This window comes from Fonsecaea erecta (genome assembly GCF_001651985.1).
Source record: "Fonsecaea erecta strain CBS 125763 chromosome Unknown Scaff11, whole genome shotgun sequence".
In the NCBI taxonomy this organism is placed as follows: Eukaryota; Fungi; Ascomycota; class Eurotiomycetes; order Chaetothyriales; family Herpotrichiellaceae; genus Fonsecaea; species Fonsecaea erecta.
In genome coordinates, this window is record NW_017387254.1 from 816487 (window position 1) to 833262 (window position 16776).

The 16776-nt window shown below is 54.0% G+C and overlaps 6 protein-coding genes across 6 annotated transcripts; all 6 read left to right on the forward strand.

Moving 5' to 3' along the window:
• Positions 1 to 681: 681 nt before the first annotated feature.
• On the forward strand, positions 682 to 1179 carry AYL99_10481 (hypothetical protein; the record flags this gene model as incomplete). Its single annotated transcript, XM_018841987.1, has 1 exon — positions 682 to 1179. The coding sequence occupies one exon, from the start codon at positions 682 to 684 to the stop codon at positions 1177 to 1179; it is 498 nt and encodes a 165-aa protein (XP_018688875.1).
• A 2692-nt stretch (positions 1180 to 3871) lies between these two features.
• Positions 3872 to 5939, forward strand: AYL99_10482 (hypothetical protein; the record flags this gene model as incomplete). Its single annotated transcript, XM_018841988.1, has 3 exons — positions 3872 to 4500; positions 4558 to 5832; positions 5888 to 5939. The coding sequence occupies 3 exons, from the start codon at positions 3872 to 3874 to the stop codon at positions 5937 to 5939; spliced, it is 1956 nt and encodes a 651-aa protein (XP_018688876.1).
• Positions 5940 to 6728: 789 nt separating this feature from the next.
• Positions 6729 to 7064, forward strand: AYL99_10483 (hypothetical protein; the record flags this gene model as incomplete). The annotated part of the gene is made up of 2 exons (XM_018841989.1): positions 6729 to 6905; positions 6978 to 7064. 2 exons carry the CDS (start codon positions 6729 to 6731, stop codon positions 7062 to 7064), a joined length of 264 nt encoding a protein of 87 aa, XP_018688877.1.
• A 451-nt stretch (positions 7065 to 7515) lies between these two features.
• Positions 7516 to 11431, forward strand: AYL99_10484 (hypothetical protein; the record flags this gene model as incomplete). Its single annotated transcript, XM_018841990.1, has 2 exons — positions 7516 to 7575; positions 7631 to 11431. 2 exons carry the CDS (start codon positions 7516 to 7518, stop codon positions 11429 to 11431), a joined length of 3861 nt encoding a protein of 1286 aa, XP_018688878.1.
• A 1583-nt stretch (positions 11432 to 13014) lies between these two features.
• Positions 13015 to 13959, forward strand: AYL99_10485 (hypothetical protein; the record flags this gene model as incomplete). Its single annotated transcript, XM_018841991.1, has 1 exon — positions 13015 to 13959. The coding sequence occupies one exon, from the start codon at positions 13015 to 13017 to the stop codon at positions 13957 to 13959; it is 945 nt and encodes a 314-aa protein (XP_018688879.1).
• A 689-nt stretch (positions 13960 to 14648) lies between these two features.
• On the forward strand, positions 14649 to 16664 carry AYL99_10486 (hypothetical protein; the record flags this gene model as incomplete). The annotated part of the gene is made up of 1 exon (XM_018841992.1): positions 14649 to 16664. One exon carries the CDS (start codon positions 14649 to 14651, stop codon positions 16662 to 16664), a length of 2016 nt encoding a protein of 671 aa, XP_018688880.1.
• Positions 16665 to 16776: the final 112 nt, after the last annotated feature.

The following is a 16776-nucleotide window of genomic DNA, read 5'->3' on the forward strand; positions in this document are numbered from 1 at the left end:
GTCTGTGGTTTCTCGTATACAGTCTCGAACAAAATGTTGAGGCTGCGCCAGGCAAGGCGTGGGGGCGGCTTGTAGCATGCGTAGCCCGCTGGAAGACGATGGACATGGCCCCAACCGCTACAGATATCCGGTCGATGCCAGAACAACGGAGACGGTGAATGGCGCCATAAGCCTTTCGGGGGCCGCATTGTATGGTAATATAGGTATAGATGAACGAAGGAGTGGGCTCTTCTTGACTTGTGTTCAGAAAGTGTCGGAGGAAAATGACGTCATTGTCGACGCTGGACTTGCGGGTTGTCTTCATTTTTTCATAGATGGTATGATGTTGACTGATTATGTATTTGGAGGCACTCACAATAGTCAATGCTAAATTCTCGAACGTGGATACCCTTGCGCAGAGAAATAGTCAGTGCACAGTCTCTTTGCCTCGCTTCGTCGCAAACGCAAAAGCAACGGCAGCAGCAGATATCAAGTGCTCCCTCGCACCATTATTTGACAGACAGCTCAACAGCAGCGTGGGTTCCGCTGTCCAGACCAGGAGGAGCAGCGTCAAGAACAAGAAAACTCGCCGTTCCCTGTCGTCTGGCATATTCTACAGCCATCAGGGTGCCAGGACTGCCAGTACCGGCGTCGACTCCTCCTTCTTCGCCGCCACACCAGCTGACTCCCACTCCGCACACCATGTCCGACGACAGCTCCTACCTTTCCTTTCTTGAAAAGGCCAACGCGAACCCCAAAGCTGGGCAGACGCTCGCCGAGTCCGAGTCGACGTCTCAGCGCCGGTCGCAGCTCGATCCGACGACGACAGGTTCCTCGTCCGCCGCCCTGCCAGCTTCCCTCAAGGCCCTGCCCGACATCACCTACACGTCCGATACCGACTCGCCATTCGAGCCCGTGCTGTTTAACTATTCAGGGGCGGACCTGCCCTCACCGGACGAGTTCGCCAATTGTCTGAAGTCCGGCGGGGGCGGCGCTGTCGTCGAGGAGCTCAGCCCTCGGGACTTCGACCCGCGAGGGCAGTACGGCGAGGTCATCCAGAGAGTGGAACAGGCGGGGAAGGGCAAAGCCGGGGTCAAGGTTTATAGAGTGGAATTGGGCAAGACGAGAGTCGAGTATTATATCTTGACTCTGGGAGACAGAATGTTGGTCGGTGTCGTGACCAAGGCGGTGGAGAGCTAGAAGAAAGATAGGCAATTAGAGGGAAGCACAGAGAGATGACATGGAACGTCTGAGGAACTCCTGGCCGCTGAAAATCACTTCTCTACGTAAGAATACCACGCGTACAAGGCCGTTCCTGAGGTCGGTCGGTAAGTGTCAATGGGATTCTTCCAATGTCAAGTTCTACGTGACAGCGACAAGCATGCTCTCTTCTGGAAGTATCCCCGTTCCAGATAAGTTGACAATCGTCGCGCATAAGACTAAGATCGGCACGAGCACATTGAATGTCCCCACAGCTGAAGAATCAAGCGTTGGAAATCCAGATACAAGCGTATGCTATCAAGGTTAATGATAACACAGTACCGCGAAGATATGCTGGAGCCCAAGGTTTTGGACGTCTGGGCATCTCAGACGATCAAGTGCCGAATCAGATTGGATATGCAGGATTCCAGCCCATATGTGGGGGTGGCAGGTCCTGGGTCAATATCCGAAGTCGCATCAATGAGAAACAGGGGAAATGCTCGCGCAAAGACTTTATACTTGCTACGCGTCACCCATTGGATGACCGCGTCAACGCCGTCTTTTCGTACCGCAGCAAGACCCAAGTCAATCGATAGCCGCCCCTCGGCGACAGGGATGAACCGTAGAGGCACCCAGGACCGCGACCGTTGATCAAGGAACAGAGTATCGTTATTTATCACCGTGACATATCACGCAAGCTGTGTTCGAGAGCACGTCGAGGATGCATTTCCCTTGTCCAGGTTCCGGAAAACTCACCCATGGCACAGATTCAAGAATAGAAGGAAGACGGTGAAGGATGTGCATTCTCTAGCCAGTTGCCGTGTACTGTGGCGGCTGCCCCCTGAATGGCAAAAGCGAATCACAACGGAGCTGGGATGTGAAGAAACAGGCGAAATCAAGGCTCTCCGTCGGATTGTTCGAGGATCCGTTCCCCACTGCCTCGAGTCTCGGAGCGTCAGCACCACGGTGATTCGACCACAGTAGCGCCACTGGTGGCCGTGATTTGCTTATCCGTGCGAGGCCTCGTAGCAGGTGGATGGGGCTCAGCAAGAAATTCGAGAGCATCCCAGGGTGAAGCCGCAGACGGTATGGGGCGCTGCTGTGCCACTGCGGCCCCCGAACGCGTCAACTCTTCGGAGGCCGCTGATGCTCGGTTGTCTTTGGCCAAACACAACTCATCCCTCCGGTCCCCTTGCTCCAGTTGCTTGGATCTTGGTGGGTAGGTCACTCCGTGGGCCGCGACAAGTCTCGGCCAGGGGGATCGAGGAAATCATGGATGGAGGAAAGGGAGATCTGCATGGCAACCTGAGACTTTGTATCAGATGAACGCACTTTCAGATCAGGAAGGCAACTGGGAAAAGCACTCATACCCTCACACGAGCAAGGCAGCGGCTGTGAAAAGGTGCCAAGGCTCGCTGTTGGGAGGGAAACGAGCACAAATCCAAAGAAAGCAAAAGAATACGAACTGCTGGTACGTACGAGGTATAGGTGGGAGGCCGCAGTTTTTTCAGCGTGCAGCCGAGAGTAGTTTGTAGATGCTAAAAGGAGGGGAGAAGCGGGAAGAGGGAACAGTGCCTCCTCGCAACCACGCTTCTTCAAGGCTGATCATGCAGGTACCGACTCCCGAGAGATAAACAATAACAAAGATACCTACCATTGCGTAGTATACCATGGACCAGATGCCAATACAACTCATCTCTTTACTCACTGCAGCAGACTTCCCAACAAGGTATTCATGGTTCTAGTGTAACTGTACTCGAAACTGGTGGCCCAGTTTATTATACTGGGTCTGGATTGCACCTGCAGTCCCTTGGTCCAGGGTATCACAGGCACCCCCCCGGGGGCTGAGATGAGGCCCTGGAGGCTGGAGTTACAGCTGAGGCTCACCTATTGCGGCACTAGGGCTCGGCAGTGGGCCGCTTAAAGGGACCGGACCATCTGCGCGCCCACTAAAGTTTAGCTTGGGTGCTTGGTTGCCCAATTGTCCAATTGCCCCGTGGCCCCCCTCGCTCAGTGGCCCTGGAGCCCTGGAGCCCTTTGCCAAAGCCTCTTCTGCTGTTCTGCCATCTGCTAGGTAAACTCTTGTATCCTGAGAAACTGCGCGCGCCTTCAAGGGCAACACAAACACTCTCGTCCTCTTTGTTCGTTGCTCGACACTTCACTGCCGTCGGAGCAGTTACGTTCGTTTCCAGACCACCAGTATCTCTTTGCCCCTCTCCTGTTCTCTATCGACCTCGATATTCTTATTAGGCGCCTCCTAGAATCCTCTCCCTTTCAGTCTGGCAGAAGCTTTGTCTCTCTTTCCTGCCGGCCAGAAAGGAGTACGACTTTGTGCACGGCCTGACCGCGAACTTGCAGTTGCAAAGGTCTTTCCACTCTACAAGATCACGAACCACCCGTTCCTTTGAGCCCTGTCGGCGTCTTCACCTCTCTTCTCCCGGACCTCTTGCTATTTTCAACCACTTTGTTCGCCTAATCTGCACTGCTTACGCCCTCGTCGGTCGGCCTCCTCCACACCCCGTTCCTGAAAACTGCGGCCGGCCCTAAGATATTCGTCCTCCAGAGCCTCGACCCTAAAATCAAACTCAGCCCTCTCGCTCGTCTCTTTAGCCGGACAAATACTGTTCTTCCACCCGGTTCCTCCAGTGTTGGCGATCGATCTCCTTGACGACGAGTCGGTCGCCATCTGATAATGTCGTCCCATAGCAACAGCAGCTCATCTCCCCCACGAGTCCCTCCACACATTCGCCTCAATTCAGGTCAAGAAGACTTGGTCAATACCGATGCGAGCAATTCCTCGAGGACTCTGGTCCCGACCACCTCGAGACCAGCTACGTCCCGGTCACAATTAAACAATGTCTACTCCTCAGACCAGATTCAAGACTCGGCGGAGAGATTATTACCCCCGGCCACCGGTCGCTCAAACAGATTCAGAGATGATGGTGGCTCACCCCTGAGGTCTCCCGTCCGGTCGAGTTATTCTTCTCGCCGGTCAAGCTGGGAGTCGGATCGGAGCAGGGACAGTCGAGGTTTTGAGAACCCGTTCCGAGACTCCAGCCAGTCAAGACCTGGCTCAAGAGCCGGTATTGATGACAACGACGTCAATACCCAAACGGTGTCAGAAAAATATAACATTCTGCCATCTGCGGGACTTCTCCTATTCCCAGAAGACGTGGAAAAGGACGATTACCTCCATAACCCTGATCCCAATGACAAGGATCGGGATTGTGATATATTTAACAGGAGAGGCTTGGTCAACGTCGGCGGCCTTGCCCTGATCACGATAGGCATATTGGTCCTATTTGTGGGATATCCTGTTTTGTTCGTTCTTCCCCCCTTGTTGATTGACACGGTCTGCATGCTAACGGGCTCATCCAGGACATTTGTTCAAAAAATCACAGCGTCGCCAAACCCTTGTGCAGGCAGCAATGCTTGTATAGGAAATGGCAAAGTTCCATTACTAAAGAATATGCGCACCAGTCTTATCGATCCTGACACCCCCGACTCCGCCATGACAAAGAAAGATTATCACGGCAATACGTGGAATCTGGTTTTTTCAGATGAATTCACCAAGCCAGGACGGACGTTCTACGACGGAGATGACCCGTACTGGACTGCGGTGGACATCTGGTACGGCGTGACCAGAGATTTGGAATGGTACGATCCCGACGCGGCGACCACGAACGACGGTGTGTTGGAACTGCGCTTCGATGCTTTTCAGAATCACGGATTGAATTATCGCTCTGGCATGCTGCAGTCTTGGAATCAGATGTGTTTCAAGGGCGGCAGGTTGGAGGCCAGTATCTCTCTCCCCGGACGCGGTGACACGGTCGGCTTCTGGCCCGGTTTTTGGTCCATGGGTAACCTTGGAAGACCCGGTTACGCCGCAACAACCGATGGTTTGTGGCCATACTCGTACGCAGATATTTGTGACGCTGGCATCACCGCAAACCAGAGCTCTCCTGATGGCATCAGCTACCTACCCGGCATGAGGCTCCCAGCCTGCACATGTTCTGGCGAGGACCATCCGACTCCTGGCAAATCCCGATCTGCCCCGGAAATTGATGTGCTTGAAGCAAGCGTCGGCACCCTCGATAACGAAGGCAATCAGATCGGCATGGTCTCTCAGTCCTTCCAGGTGGCACCCTTCGACATTTGGTATCAGCCCAATTACGACTTCGTCGAAGTCTTTGACTTCTCCGTCACGGCCATGAACACATACAAAGGTGGACCCTTCCAGCAAGCCGTTTCGGGCTTGTCAAATCTGAACAACGCGTGGTATGATGGGAACGCTTATCAAGTGTACGCCTTTGAATACACCCCTGGTGCCGAGGGTGACATTACTTGGTTTGTCGGTTCGGAACCAGTCTGGCGTATGGAAGGTCAGGCATTGGGTCCCAATGGTAACGTTGGTCAAAGAATCGTGCCCGAAGAGCCAATGTCGGTCATTGTCAATTTTGGTATGTCGCCCGGTTTCTCTGCTCTGAACTTGACCGGGTTAGCGCCTCTCATGCCAGCGACCATGCGAGTCGACTATATCCGCATCTATCAAGATGATGACGGCAAGATGAGCTGTGATCCTGAAGGATATGAGACGACGGAATATATCAACAATCATTACGAGGTGTATCACAACCCCAATGTCACGAGCTGGTAAGCTTTCCCTGGATCTTGTCCTGCGTGAGAATTGAGCTAACCTAAATGTCAGGTCCGATACTGGCTACTCGTGGCCAAAGAACTCGCTGGTCTCCGGATGTTAATTCTAATCATAATGTTTCTTTCGAAATCATTTCCAGCTGCCGGTCTCTGTCGGCGTGTACAGACGTCTGTTTAGTCCTTCAGCATTTAGCGGCATGGCAAGTCAACATTACGGCGTTTCATCAAGGTCATTTTGGATGGGAGGCGGATTTGGCACTATACGGGACTGCCTCATTTGCGGGTAGGGGCTGCAAAAAATCTTGTCTAAAATTTTACGACTGAAGCAAGGGGAAATCACGAAATTTTTCCCGGTACATTCGGCGCCTTGCACAACTTAGAAGGAGGGTGAATTTCTTGATCAACACCCGGAAGGGTTCAGATATGGGAAGTGTATGTGTGGCATGAATGCATTGTGGTTGTGGACCGTGATGCTATATGAGAGCACGGAGAGATTGAAGGAGGGGTGAGATACATGTCTAGATATTCTGTGCCTTGCACCACTGGCACATGGACGATTGAGATAGGCCAGGACGTTACTATCATCAATGCAAGCACACTTGAACCAATTTCTTCCTAGACTTGATTTGAGTGTTTGACAATATTGATGGCAGTCGAGCACGTGCCTCACAACTTCGGTTATTGCCGCAACCTTTGTGCGTTGTTGTTGTTGTATGTCTGTCCTTCTGTCGAGGTAAACAATTGCATTCCTTGAAATTTGATCATCACGACTGTTTCGATGTGTCAACCTGGACGGTTCGCATTTCACTTCTGGTCACTTACCTAGCCAGCAGTCAGCCTGGAGCTTGTGCGCTATGTTCTCCACAGGATTCCCTACCACCAAAGCCCCAGACATGAGCAGAAACGCGACCAACTATCCCACGAGAACTCCTCCGGCAGATCAGGGTAATTCTGCTGCTAAGCCATCTGCAAGGAAGGAGGAGCACGAGCGAATACAACGTAAGCAGCGGGCGGAGATGATCCTCGCACAGTATGATTTGTTGATGAAGTACGCCATGGAGAACAAGCTGGTAAGTCTCTAGCAACGCTGCGGTGATCGAACGATATTTCGATGAGCTCCATTAACCATGAATGGGGCACAGTCCATCCCCCAGACTCGACAGTATTTTCGAAAGGTGGCTTTGGGAATCCCTACGGAGCCTGTGATCAAGAACTGGTTCCCGAGTTGACCGGAAAACTGGCGAAGATTTGGGGACTGTCTCGGCGTTAACTGTTGGGGCTGATGCCAAAAAAAAAAAGCCAACCTGGCCTCACAGCTCAATACATACGGCTCGCAGAAACAGAACATGCAATCCCAAGAGTTTGATGGATGCTGTGGAGGGGCCTCCATGGATCTGTCGGGATCTGGTAGCTTCATATATGATGATAGAGTCTGCGAATTGCCACGAGCTTGACACCGACGCACTTCCCTGATCCCTCCCTTTTGTGTGCTACCTCTCCACGACATCGACGTCTTCAGCCTTGTGTGATGCTATTATACGGCGGGCAAAACTGACAAGGCTGTCGGCTAAACATCGGAATTCCCAAATAAAAAATGTTGCCCGCACTGTGCATTTTGATGGCTACACCGCGGCAGCCAGCAACCGTGTAGCAATTCTGCCTGTTCCTATTGCTGTCAACATGTCGCTCGAGGAGAAGTTGGCCAAGATCAAGTCGCCGAATCTCCAGAGTCAACAGCATGTAAGTCTTCTGGACGCAGTTGAAGTCTGTGCAAGTCCACTGACACATTGCGCAGACCGCCGTGGTACTATCCTCGATCGAGGAAACCCTCACTGAGCAGAAGACGAAATTTACGGCCACGGCCTACTTTGCTGCTCTGCTTGCCCTCCTGAAACAATCTGCCTCTACAGACGGTAATAATGAGGTCGTCACCTCGGCCGTCTACCTCCTCGATCTCATCACCTCGCATGTCCCGGCGAGCCTGCTCCGATCACAATTTACCACGATCCTGTCCTTGTTGGCGCCTTTCCTGAACGCCTCTCTAGCGAATGGGCCTTTGGTGCGGTCAGCAATAGGATGTCTGGAGTCGTTGTTGATTGCCCAAGATGCTGCAGCATGGAACCTCCCGCAGACACAAGCCAGTCCGCGGCAGACGATCCCTGTGTTACTCACACTGGCTATTGATTCGAGACCCAAAATCAGAAAACGGGCGCAGGAGGCTATAACGAACATCCTGAAAAATCCGCCACCGGGGCCCGCGATTGATCATCCTGCCGCCGAACTATGCGCGGTCGCCGCTCAGAACAATCTCAAGAACGCCGTGGACCAGGCTCACCAGGTACGGCGGCAGAAGGGTCGACCGGATGACGGCCACGAGCCGGCCGTGATTCATGCTTTGCAGTTGACGAAGACCATTGCAGTGGCATCAGGTGGCTGGCCAAGCAAGAAGATTGAATCGCTCTGCGAGCTGCTACTGTCCATATCCAGGTCGAGAAACGATTATTTGGTCATGAGCGCTTTTGAAGTGTTCGAGGTCATATTCGAGGGAATGCAGGATGAGGTCTCGTCCTCCAAGTTGCCACGCCTGCTGGAAGCGATAGTGGATTTGAGGCCTCCGCAGAATGACTCGCAGCTGCTTCCGCCCTGGATCGCAATCGTATCGAGGGGCTACGGGACAGCTGCAGTCGTCGAACCAGAAGACACTTTCGTGAAACTGCCGGAACTCTGCGATCTGGTGACACCCTATCTGACCAGCCCGTCTCACAACATCAGGGTCTCGGCGTCAGAGTGTCTCATTTCGTTCTTCGCCAATTGCATTCCCGACAGCGTCATATCTGACCCCTCCGTATATGACGAAAAGGTGCTGGAGCAACTCTCGAAAAAGGCACTTGACCTCCTCTCGGTGAAGTATCAGACGGCCTGGATGGAGGTGTTCAGCACCCTGGGCGCCATATTTGACGCTTTGCGGTGGCGGGGTGATCCGTTTTTGCTCCCCATCGTCAAAGCGATCGGGGAGCTACGGAGCCATGAGGGCTTCCAGGGCAAGAAGGAAGCGGACGAGGTCTTGGGGCATGCCATCCGCAACCTTGGGCCCAGCGCCGTGTTGAGCGTCCTCCCTCACAACCTCATCAGGCCGCAGCCAGGCCAGCCCGGCAGAGCATGGCTTCTCCCGTTACTGAGAGACCATGTATCGAACACAAATCTGGCACATTTCAGATCCGACCTCGTCCCTCTCAGCGAGGCAATGTACCAAAGGATCATCGATCACGGCGACGCTGAGAAGACCATGGACATCAAGGTTTTCGAGACTGTGGTGCAGCAGGTCTGGGCCACCTTGCCGGGCTATTGCGACCTTCCCCTCGACTTGCAAACGGCCTTTGAACAGCCGTTTGCAGAGATGCTCTCGAATCTGCTCTACAAGCAGACTGACTTGCGGGTGGACGTGTGTCGAGGGCTGCAAAACCTGGTCGAATCAAACCAGGCACTCTTAGCATCGGATCTTCCGGACGAGGTTCTTCTACTCGAACGACGACTGCAACGGTCTGATGCCGAGAAGAATATCCAGCACTTGGCCCAGTTCGCGGGCAACCTTTTGGCGGTCCTGTTCAATGTCTACAGTCAAACACTACCTCAGTCTCGCACATACATTTTACAGTGTATCAATAGCTACCTGAGCATCACTCCTGAGAAGGACTTGGTGGATACCTTTGAGCGAGTGTCGACGATGCTGCAAGATGCCCTTCCAAAAGCCGATCAACCACCTCCCAAGAAGGAGCCAGACCAAACATCTGGCAGCAAACTGCCCCCGACCTCTCACACGCTACTTGACCTTGTCATTGCGCTCTCTGTCCACTTGCCACGATCCACGTTTTCTTCACTCTTCGCCATCTCTTCCAACATCCTGACCAACCCGGCAGTTCTCAAATCCGACCCGCAACTCATCAAGAAAGCGTACAAGCTCATTCCGAGGCTGTCAACTTCTCCTACTGGAGCAGAGGCGCTTACTGCTCGCAACGGGGAGCTGCAGGAATTAATTCTTCGGACTTCGGAAACAACACCTGTCCCCGCCCGACGAGATCGTATTCTGGCGATTCAAACACTCGTCTCGTTTCTCCCCCTGACCGACCTCCATTTCATTCCTAGTATGCTCAGTGAAGTTGTCTTGGCCTGTAAAGACAGCAACGAGAAAGCTCGCACTGCGGGATTTGACCTCCTCATCGCACTCACGGAGAAAATTTCCGACCCATCCAATCCTCCAGACACGAAGATCCGCAATCGCCTCGTTCCACACATGCCAGACGATTCCCCCGACGCGCCCGCAACGCTGGAGGAGGTGTTCACCATGGTGAGCGCCGGGCTGGCTGGTGTGGCTCCTCATATGGTTGCCGCCAGTGTTATCGCGCTCAGCCGGCTGTTCTTCGAATTTCACTCTCAATTAGCTGATAAGACGAAAGAGGAGCTTGTCGACACCGTCTGTCTGTTCCTCCAGTCGAACAACCGCGAGATCGTCCGGGCGGTGCTTGGATTTGTCAAGGTCATGGTTGTGGTATTGCCCACAGAAATGCTGGGGCCCAGAATGCCCAACATCGTCCCCGGACTGATGGTCTGGAGCAAAGAGAACAAAGGACGGTTGAGAGCCAAGGTCAAGGGAATATTAGATCGCTGTCTGAGGAGGTTCGATTCCGCCAAGGTTGAAAGCTGGGTTGGAGCGGATGATCGGAAGATGGTCGTCAATATTCGCAAACGGAGAGAGCGAGGACGCCGGAAGAAGAAGGGAGATGACGAAATGGACGAGGATGAGGAGACCGCGACGAAGAAATACGACAACGAATTCGACGAGGCTATCTACGGCTCCGACGACGATGATTCGGAGATTGAAGGCAGCGACGACGAGGATGATGGCAATGCTACTACACCAGGGGTCTCCTTCAAGAAAAGTTCAGTGGCGGGCAGGAAGAGAGCAAACGAACAGTATATCCGCCAGGACGAAGAGGACGACGAGCCGCTCGACCTGCTCGACCCGCGAAGTATGGCCAGCATTGCCACCAAGAAGCTCGGACGCCTGCGAGACGTGCAGCCCAGAACGAAGAAAACCAAGGCCAAGTTCAACGAGGACGGCAAATTGGTTTTTGGTGGCGAACACGGGGATGAAGAAGACGGCGATGTCGACGTGGTCATGTCCGGCTCAGGGAATAATCAAGACAACTCGGTCAACGCGTACCTCGACGCGGTGTCGGGCGCCGACGCCGTCCGACGGGGCCAGAAGGGCCGGCTGAAAGTCAAGTCTGGAATGCAGAAGAGGACCAAGCAGGAGACCCGCGACCGGGACGCTCAAGAAGAGATGGAGCTGGACCTAAATGTCGACGAGGCACGGCAGGTCGCGCGACAGATCATGCAGGGTGGCTCCGGATCTCCCAGGTCGCCCGGCGGCAGGGGCAAGGCGAAGGATCCGAAACAGCAGAGACGCGGCTTGGGCGTCGAGAAGCGGAGAGATCACTCTCAGCAGAAGCAGCAGCGGTTTCGGAGCGGAAGTGGTGCGGGCGGACGAGGCGGGAGACGAGTGCAGTTTGGAGGCCGGAATGGAGGTCGGAGATGAAATGGAGACTCTTTCTCTCACTATCGCTATCTCGCTATCAAAATCCTGGTTACCTGGTCTGGTCTGGCGTTTCGGGTGAATGAGTCGGACGTGAAGGTTGCTGTTTGTTCTATATGACGGGCATGAAGAGAACGAAGACATCATGGTCAGATGTCCAGTACTACGTATGAAAGAAAAGACGCTTTGAATATGGCTAGAAGAAGGAGGTGTACTGAGTATTCCACACGCACATTCAAAGTCTTCGTCTCCGTCTTCGTCTTCGTCTTCGTCCTTGCTTCCTTTGTCGTATTCGGAGATACGGAGGATCCATCGACGCCATCCATTTCCAAGCATGTTTCCTTCTCCTGCCCGCCAGAAAACAGAGAATGGATGATTACTCTCTACTCTGCGGTGTACTCCATAACTCCATGCTCCATGGTTCTACTCCTATTTAAGGGATGTGTTTAGGCGAGAGGAGAGAGAGAGAGAGCAGAAATGGAATGAAGGAAGGCTAAGGACCCCGCTGTCAAGCCCACCTTACCGGATGTAGTTGTATCAACTACGTCGGTGGAGCTCCACAGGAAGCGGAAAGAGAGAAAGAAAAGGCGGTTCTTGAGCTTATTAGAATGTTGCACCTTATGTACTGTACCTCGCATACCGAGTAGATAATCTACAGTACTCCGTTTATGGCGTGGCGGTGTGGTGTGGCTCCACTAACTACTACATACCTACCTGGTATGGAGGCCCAAAAAGGCCTCCTAAAGCAGTGCGTAGGGGATTTTCCCTTCCGTCGAGGGAGTGCGAGTGATTGAGTAAGTGAGTAAGTGAATGAGTTATTTGGAGAATGCCAAGCTATAGTATTGGTGATGCTATGCTATGTAGGTAGGTAAACATACCCTTTCTGGTCATATCACCTACTCACTCATGATGACAACAACGACTACAACAACGACAACCGGGCCAGCCCTTTCGACGGCTCCGTCCATCTTAACCGAGCCAGCCAGCCATCGGGTTAAATGAGAGAGCTGTATGAATGGTTTCCCCCTGGTTGGAGGTGTTGGGGAGGTGAATCTGGGAGGGACGCGTGCACGTATGGATGGAGCCATATTCATCATCTGTCCCGAGCTCTCTCTCTCCCTCTCCATTGAGCCATTTTTTGCGTGTGTATATGGACAGCCCCGCGTGTTTCATTATTCATCGGTCAAGCCACCTACCTACCTACCTACCCAGAAATCCTGTCCGTTGCCCCGGACGCTGACAAAATGAGTTGTCGCGGCACTTCGAACGGGGACTGGCTTGTAACGTTTGTCTTCGGATCCTCCACCCATGATTTACGTATGCATGCATGTACGGCATTATTAATGCGGTGCGTTGACTTGGTTACAGCGCAAACGGGGCCACAGCACCGTTGAGGGCTTTGTGAGGTGCATGGATGGATGGATGGATGGCGTGAGTCTTGAAGTTGAGGATTTAAAGAGTCGGTAGGATCCAGCTTCAAGTCAGGTCTGCTCATCATCATCAGCATCACTACCAAAGGAACACAGAGAACCTCTATCCAGAACAAAGACTCGACAACGTTGAAATCTCCGTTACTGATCACCATCATGGTTCGATACATCCTCACGGGCACCAGCGGAAATCTGGGATCACGCGTCCTGCATCAGATCCTGGAGAAGAAGTTGATTCCGGACCAGGACCTGATCATATCGTCGTCCAATCCGGACCAGGTGCCGGCCATCGCGAAGGAGCACGGCATCGAGGTGCGGACAGGCAATTACACGGACCCGGAATCGCTCAAGGCGTCGTTCGCCGGCGGTGACGTGCTGTTCCTGGTGTCGCACGGCGACCCGGGCATCCAGCGGGTGGAATACCACAAGAACGCCGTTGAGACGGCGCGCGCGGTCGGCGTCACGGCCGTCATCTACACAAGCATGATGTTCGGCGGCGAAACGGGGCTGGACAGCGTCATCGGCATCCAACAGGGTCACATCCTCACGGCCAAGTACCTGGCAGCCCAGCGCGCCGCTGGCGGCATCGACTACGTGATCGTGCGCGAAGGGCTCTACGCACACGTGTGGAACTTCTACGCCGGACCACCGACGTCGAACGTGTTTCGAAAGGGCGACACGGCGCCGATCGAGTGGGTGGTGCCCAACGACTCGTCCATCGCCTGGACCGACATCGATGACCTGGCCGAGGGTAACGCCCTCATCCTGGCTAATTACACCAAGTACCTGGGCCAGACGCTGCGCCTGACGGGCCCCCGCGCCACCCCCGTCAGCGAGATCGCCAAGCTGGCCGAGCGACGTCTTGGGGGCCGCAAGGTCAACCTGCGCTTCGTCGGCAAGGATGCCGCCGTCCGGTACCACAAAGAACACCACAGCGTGCCCCCGGAGAGGATGGGCTGGCTCGAGGACAACTGGGCCGGCTGGTTCGAGGGCCTGGCCAGGGGTGAGGGCGAGGTCGTGGATCCGTTGCTCGGCCAGCTGCTGGGTCGTCCGGTCCGGGGCATCGAGGAAATGGCCGACGAGTTCTTTACGCCGAAGTAAGGGGGTGGCAGAAGAACAGGCCGGTCAGTCGTGACAGGCGTGTGGAAGGAACGTGTAACAAACCATCGTCTATCCATGCATCTCCTCTCCTTCTTCGTCTCCATATCAACCCACCCGGCACGTCTTTCTCCTACTTCCTCCTCCTCCTCCTCCTCCCTGTCCCTTATACTCATCTGACGCTGCCGACGCCCTACTCTGTGGCTATCCCGGCTGGCGCCGTCGCGCTAACAAACGAAACTCCTCAACCGCACACGGTCTGCCCACCTCCTCCTCCTGTGGGCCTCCCGCTCTTATTCATGCTGCGTTAAGTATCAAGAGCTGAGCCTCCAACCCAATGTGTAATTGGAATTGGACCCGAGGTAATCCCCGTTCCTCTCCCCACATTGAGGCTCGTCAGCCTTACCGTGCACGAAGGAAGGACGGGGCGCAGACGGCATGGCCAATGCGTCTCCTCTCGGTTGTTGGCTTGACGTTCCCTGCTCCAATCGTTGTCCGCCAACACACAACTCCCCTCCCCTCCCCTTTTGATCCTATAACATCTCCCCCCTCCCTCGCTTCTTCCCAGCAGGATTGCCCGTGGTGCCGAACCTCCCTCCCTCTTTGCCACCGCCCCCACCCCCCCTTTTCTCTGAACGAACGCGAGAACAACGCCTAGTCAGAATAGTGCTCGATCAAAAGCCTTTGCGAGCATGGCGTCTCCTGAGCCTCCGTTGGCTGAGGAGCCGTGCGAGACTGAACCTTCGCACGACGAGCCGGCGATCAGTGCTCCTGATCAACGCTCGCCAGGCGATTGCGGCAATATTTGGTCCTGTGACTGCTGTATATATTTGTTAGAATCGGGGGGAGGGGTCAAGCACGCGAAGATTCAACAAGCTGCACAACAAGGGTGCAATCGCTGCTGGATTGTGGCACAAGCCATCCAGGTTGTGGTCGAGGAACGGAAGCTTGCTGAATTTGAAGATTGGAGTGAGTCGACAATGATTTTGCGACGAAAAGGGACATTCTCGTGTAGGGACGTTCGTTTCGGTGTCTGTCCGGTGGTTGAGATTTTTGTGGAGCAGTCGACAACGATCACGGATAAGCTCCTGTGCGAGGGGGTTAAGCTGTTGGACGTCAAGCGCAATATCACGGTGAAAGGTGTTCCAGAGGAGTGTCTGCAATTTGCCTCCGATGCCTTGCATAAGTGTGTGCGGAACCATGAGCGGTGCCGTGGCAATTCAAGGCTACGGTTCATTCCCAGGCGTCTCGTCGACGTGGGCAATGACGGTACAGTCAAGGTGATTGACGACGCTCCCTCCAGTGTTCCGGTGGGATCCAAGTATGTTGCCTTGACCTATTGCTGGGGTCCGCAATCGGTCATCAAAGACAAAATGTTGACACTGACGGCACAGAATCTGGAGCAAATGGGCAATGGAGTCTCTGTCGACGAGCTGCCTCGTGTGTTTCGGGATGCCATCCAAACCACTCGGTCTCTCCAGATACGATACTTGTGGATCGATGCGCTGTGCATCGCTCAAGGAGATGAAGAGGAGTGGAGGACCGAGTCACTCAGGATGCGAGAGGTCTATGCTGGAGCCCACGTCACCATTTCAGCCGATGCTGCATCAACCTGCGACGAGTCGTTTCTGGAAATGCCCAACAGAGGACAGAGAAAAGCCGTCGATATCGGGACACGTCGGTTTGGCTCGAGAATACTTGCGAGGTTGGCCCACAAATACTGGAAAGAACCGGAATGCAAACTCCATGCTCGAGGCTGGACGCTTCAAGAGGCTCTGCTCAGCCCAAGACTGATCCATTTTGGGTTCAGTCAGGTTGATTTCAGTTGTATAGAAGAAGAGCCATTGAGGGAAGATGGAGACAGTCCTAAGTATAATGGAAGCAACGCGTCAATTCTGAATGATTTGCGGCAAGGATGGTTCCGACCAAGCTCACGGCAGCACAAGCGCTCGAGGTATCCTAATCCCCGGCTTTTCAAGCTGTGGAGGGATCTTGTAACGAACTACACCGGTCGAGACCTCTCGGAACCAGACGACGCGCTTCCGGCCATCTCTGGCCTGGCTTCCCAACTCCAGCAACAACTCCATCCTCCTTCCCGTTACTGCGCCGGTCTTTGGGAGGAGGATTTTGTGGGAGGACTGTGCTGGTTCGGTGCCAGGGGGAAAACACCGCGGACTCCGCCTACCAAGTCTCCCTCTTGGTCATGGGTTTCTTATCCTGGTCAGGTGAAGTTTCCACCCATCGACGCATCGCGCTTCGCCCAGTTAGTGGCTCTCAGCCCATCACCCAAAGACGGGGACTTTGGTCACACTGACTCGATGGAGGCTACGATAGAAGGCCCATTGCTCGACGTTGTCCTTGAACGGCACGATGGGCGCCTACGCATTGTGCCGGTACCTGCTGGTCTTACTCCATTTGGGGGCATCTATTTTTTCTGGTACATGGACAACCAGGAACTCGAATCACTACTTCTGCGACCCATTTGGAAACGTTCCCGAGGTATTTCGAAGCAGCGTCGTGTTATGGCACACCTCCTGACCTTGGGCACGAGCGATTCCTCTTTCTTCCACCTTGTTCTGGTCAGGTCTACCACAACGTCGAACACACACCGGAGAGTTGGACTCTGTGATTCCGCGCCCCGTGGTGAGAGGTCTGCATTTGATTCTTGGTTGTCGAGTTTTGAGCAGAAACGCATTACGATAGTTTGAGAGGTCGGCTTTGCGTTGGCGAGGCCCTGCCTTGGACATGGTTGGATGTCAAGGTTCCTCTTTGTACATTCGCTGGAAGCTGGAAGCGTGGTAATTTGTCAAGAAGCCCGAA